Source organism: Manacus vitellinus, unplaced genomic scaffold, assembly GCF_001715985.3.
Source record: "Manacus vitellinus isolate BGI_N305 unplaced genomic scaffold, ASM171598v3 scaffold_12_pilon, whole genome shotgun sequence".
Lineage (NCBI taxonomy): Eukaryota > Metazoa > Chordata > Aves > Passeriformes > Pipridae > Manacus > Manacus vitellinus.
The window spans coordinates 18085191-18089736 of record NW_021938949.1 but is presented as its reverse complement, the minus strand read 5'-3'; the positions used below and the strand labels follow the sequence as shown (position 1 = coordinate 18089736).

The 4546-nt window shown below is 59.0% G+C and overlaps 1 protein-coding gene across 1 annotated transcript in view; it reads left to right on the top strand.

Annotated features, from left to right (window-relative positions):
- The window catches only part of WDR24 (WD repeat domain 24), a 7248-nt gene extending 2958 nt beyond the window's left edge, over window positions 1-4290 (top strand). The window contains exons 5-9 of the mRNA XM_029957770.1: window positions 1549-1670; window positions 2000-2104; window positions 2194-2531; window positions 3609-3793; window positions 3947-4290. Coding sequence (XP_029813630.1) covers window positions 1549-1670; window positions 2000-2104; window positions 2194-2531; window positions 3609-3793; window positions 3947-4115 — 919 coding nt within the window. The 3' untranslated portion in view covers window positions 4116-4290. The remainder of the gene's footprint in view (window positions 1-1548; window positions 1671-1999; window positions 2105-2193; window positions 2532-3608; window positions 3794-3946) is intronic.
- The last annotated feature ends 256 nt before the right edge of the window (window positions 4291-4546 follow it).

The window sequence follows — 4546 nt, the reverse complement described above, 5'->3', positions numbered from 1 at the left end:
ACACTTCCAGGGATGGGGCAGCCATAGCTTCTCTGGGCAGCCTGTGCCAGGGCCTGACCAACCTCACAGGGAAGAATTTCTTCTTGACATCTGACCTGTCCCAGTCACAGAGTGGGAGCAGGGACAGCTCTCCCTAGCCTCAGGCCGTGCTGGTTTGCAGATTGGGATCCTTTGGATGCAGCCATTTCCCATGTGGGTGTGAGAAGTGAGTGCCCAGCCTGGCCTTGAGCCATGCAGCCTCATGTGCTGCTCCCTTCCCTCCTGGAGCCAGAGTTGGGAGCTGTGGTGAGGTGTGGGACTAGTACCAGCTCTGCAGTTACTGAATTCATGAGTCATTCGAGTTCCTCTAAGATCATCGAGTCCAACTGTCAACCCAAGACCACCAATAATCCATGTCCCCTAAGCACTACAGCTACACATTTTTTGAACACTTCAGGGATGGTGACTCCACCACCTCTCTGGGCAGCTGTGCCAGTGCCTGACCACCCTTTCCATGAAGGAATTTCTCCAATATCCATCTAAACCTCCCCTGGCACAACTTGAGGCTGTTTTCTCTCCTGTCCCTTGTTCCCTGGGCGTAGAGCCTGACCCCCATCCCGGCTCCCCGCTCCTGTCAGGGAGTTGCAGAGCCAGAAGGTCCCCCCTGAGCCTCCTTTTCTCCAGGCTGAGCCCCCCCAGCTCCCTCAGCCACTCCTGGTGCTCCAGACCCTTCTCCAGCTCTGTTCCCCTCTCTGGACGTGCTCCAGCCCCTCAATGTCCTTGTTGTTGAGAGAGACCCAGAACAGCCCCAGCACTGGAGGTGCCTCAGCAGTGCCAGCACAGGGGTGGTGACCAAGGGCTGGGGGTGGAGAAGGTGTCTCATGGCTGGAGCTGGGGCTGGGGGTCTGCAGAGGTTTTCTTCTGCCTTTCCAAGGGAGAGCACAGCCCAGCTCTGTGAGAGCCCCATTGTGGGCTGATGAAGCAGGAAAACTTGTTTTTCCTCTTCTCAATGACATAAACGTGAGGGGTGAGGACTCCAAATTAGCTGTCAGACCTCTCAGGGCCAGGTTCCCACAGTGAGTGACAGATCCTCAAATAACATCAAAAGAAACAAGCACTGTCCTTGACCCAGCTCTGCCTCCAGCTGGGTTGTTCTGCCACTGACTGAAACACTGCTGGGCTCTGCTCCAGCCCCATCCCTTCCCTTTTCCATCGGTGAAAGCTGAGCATGATGGTGAATAATAAACACCCTGGAGCAAGGCAGCTCCTGTTCACCTGCCTCTGAGGGAAAGGAGGTAGAGCAGAGGGTCTGCTCAGCACTGAAATGCTTCAGAAGGACCTTTGCAGTGCGTGTGCAGTGACACCAGGCTTGGAGGGAGGGCTGTGACCACAATTGCAATGTCTTTAAGTCACACAGTGAGGATAAGTGACTTCTGCTCTCAGGGAAATCACCTTCTCTCATGTTTCACCATTCCAACTGCAACTGGACACCTCTATCCAGGCCATTTGTTGGATGGAATGGAAGCTTTAAACCTCCATGACCTATTAAATATGGCTTTTTTCCCCCAGCTTTAACCTGAAGGACATCCCCTCTGGGCTGGGCAGCGAGTCCAGACTGGACCGCAGCAAAGGAGAAAGCCGCACAGAAAACATCCTCATGGACTCCTCCTCCACCCTGATCAACAACGAGGGTAACATTCCTGGGGGGAACAGTCCCACTCCTACAGCTCTTCCCTCCTTAGCTGGGGATGTGGGATGAACTGGTGCACTTATCCTGCAAATTGGGGTGGCTGGACCTGCAGCAGCCCCAGGCGAAGGACACCAAGGCCCAGGGAGCTGCAGAGGGACGGTTCACCCCCGTGATCTGGGGTGACAGTGACAGTGGTGGCTGTGGGTGCCAGGAATGTGATGTGCTGGGGAGCTGGGCTGTCTGACTCGGGCACAGCCTGGCACGCTGGAGGACACGGGGAGGTGGATCCAACCATGGGATGAGCTGATTTCTCTCTCCCCGGGCACGCAGACAACGAGGAGACGGAGGGCAGCGATGTCCCTGCGGATTACCTGCTGGGAGATGTGGAGGCAGATGAGGATGACCTGTACATGATGGACCACGAGAACCCACATGGTGAGCGCGTGGCTGGTGCTGGGGGGTGCTGCCTGTCCCAGATGGGCAGCTGGATTTCTTCCCTGCTCATTCCTGCTGTCTCCTCACAGCTGAAGAGCAGGAATACAGCCTTCCCCAGGAAGCCTTCCCCCTGCGCCACGAAATCGTGGACAACCCCTCGGCCTTGGACCACCTGCAGGACAAGGCTGACTCCCCCCACGTCAGCGGCAACGAGGCCGAGACAGTGTCACTGACCCCCGTGGAGTCCTTCTCCCTGATCTCCATCTCCCACTCGCTCTACGAGAACCGCCTGCCCTCCGACTTCTTCAGCCCCATCGTGCGGGACACGCTGCTGTTCTACGCCGAGCAGGGGGACGTGCAGACGGCCGTGTCCGTGCTCATCGTGCTGGGGGAGCGCATCCGCAAGGAGATCGACGAGCAGACACAGGTGGGAGCCCCTGGGGGCAGGGGACACCTTGGTGGGATCCGCAGGCGGTGTATCCCAATGCTGTGAGATCCCTCCTGTGCTCTGGGAACCTCCCTTCTCCTCCAGCCCCTGCCAGGTCTGCTCTAACTGGGGTGGGCAGCTCTAGGACCCCTGGTACCTGCTGGTACCTGCTGGTACCAGGGACTTCAGGTGGTGTCTGTAAGGCCAGGGTGGGGGAGTGGCTGTGGCCTGTTGATTTGGGGAAGGATGCTATTCCCCAGTGTTGCAGAGCTGTTCTCCCACCACAGGGATCTTAGACTCATGGAATCCTTTAGGTTGGAAAAAACCTCTAAAATCATCAAGTCCAGTCGTTTCCTCAGCACTGCGAAGGCCACCACTAACCCCTGTCCCCAAGTGCCACATCCACATGGCTTTTAAGTTCCTCCAAGGATGGTGACTCCACCACTGCCCTGGGCAGCTGTGCCAGTGCCTGACCACCCTTTCAGGAAAGACATTTTCCCAATATCCAGCCTAAATCTTCCCTGGCACAACTTGAGGCTGTTTCCTCTTGTCCTGTCCCTTGTCCCCTGGGAGCAGAGCCTGACCCCCCCTGCTTCCCAGCTCTCCCTTCCTGTCAGGGAGTTGCAGAGCCAGAAGGTCCCCCCTGAGCCTCCTTTTCTCCAGGCTGAGCCCCCCCAGCTCCCTCAGCTGCTCCTGCTGCTCCAGCCCCTTCCCTGGACACGCTCCAACCCCTCAGTGTCCCTTGTCTGAGGGTCCCAGAACTGCCCCCAGGGCTGGAGGTGCCTCAGCAGTGCCAGCACAGAGATGGTCGCTGCCCTGGGCCTGTGCCCACACCATGGCTGGGATAGCCCAGGCATCATTGGCCTTCTTGCCCACCTGGGCACACCTGGGCTCATATTGAGCCACTGTTGACCCCCAGGACCTTTTTGACCTTTTCGACCAGCTCCTCTGCCCCAAGTTGGGAGCGCTGCAAGGGGCTGTGACTCAAGCATGGATCTTGCCTTTGGGAGGCAGGGCAGGGATCCCAAGGGGGTTTCAGGGTGGATGTTGAGGCTCTGCCATCTGTGGCCCTCCCAGGAACACTGGTACACGTCCTACATCGACCTGCTGCAGCGCTTCCAGCTCTGGAACATCTCCAACGAGGTGATCAAGCTGAGCACCTGCCGTGCCATCAACTGCCTCAACCAGGCTTCCACCACCCTCCACGTCAACTGCAGCAACTGCAAGCGGCCCATGAGCAACAGGGGCTGGATCTGCGACAGGTGAGGGCACAAAGCGGGCACAGAGCTGGGGACAGCTCAGCAAGGGGGCTCCAGGGGCTCTGCGGGGGCAGGAGGATGGGGTGGGTGCCCATGTTCCCCCTTGGTGCCCCCCAGGGCTCCCCCTGCCCATGCTCCTCCATTTCTCTCGTGCAGGTGTCGGCAGTGTGCCAGCATGTGTGCCGTGTGTCACCACGTGGTGAAGGGGCTCTTCGTGTGGTGCCAGGGCTGCAGCCACGGGGGCCACCTCCAGCACATCATGAAGTGGCTGGAGACCAGCTCCCACTGCCCTGCTGGCTGCGGCCATCTCTGCGAGTACACCTGAGCCCTAAGCCCCACGGGGGGGGATGGCAGGCAGGGGATGGGCAGGGCAGGCAGGATCTCCTGCCTGGTACCCCCCACACCTCCCTCCCTGTATTTATTGTGTAAATAAGGGCTGGGGGTGCCCCCCCTGCCCAGCCGTTTTGTACTGGATTAAAACAAACCAGCAGCTGAACCGAGCCGTGACTGTTGTCTTCACTTCACCTGGATGCAGAAGACCCCGGGGTGGGGCTGGACTCCGTTTCGGGCTGGGGGTCGGTGCCCCGGGGGCCTGGCGACCCCACTTTGTTGTTGCCCCCTTACGCGAGGGGGCCCCTTTAAGCCTTGATAAGGGCCCCACATTTCTGTTGCCCCTTTAAGCCGTGAGGTGGAGCCCATTTCATGTTGCCCCTTTAAGCCGTGGCCCTCACCAGGCGGATGTGCGCGCGGTGCATG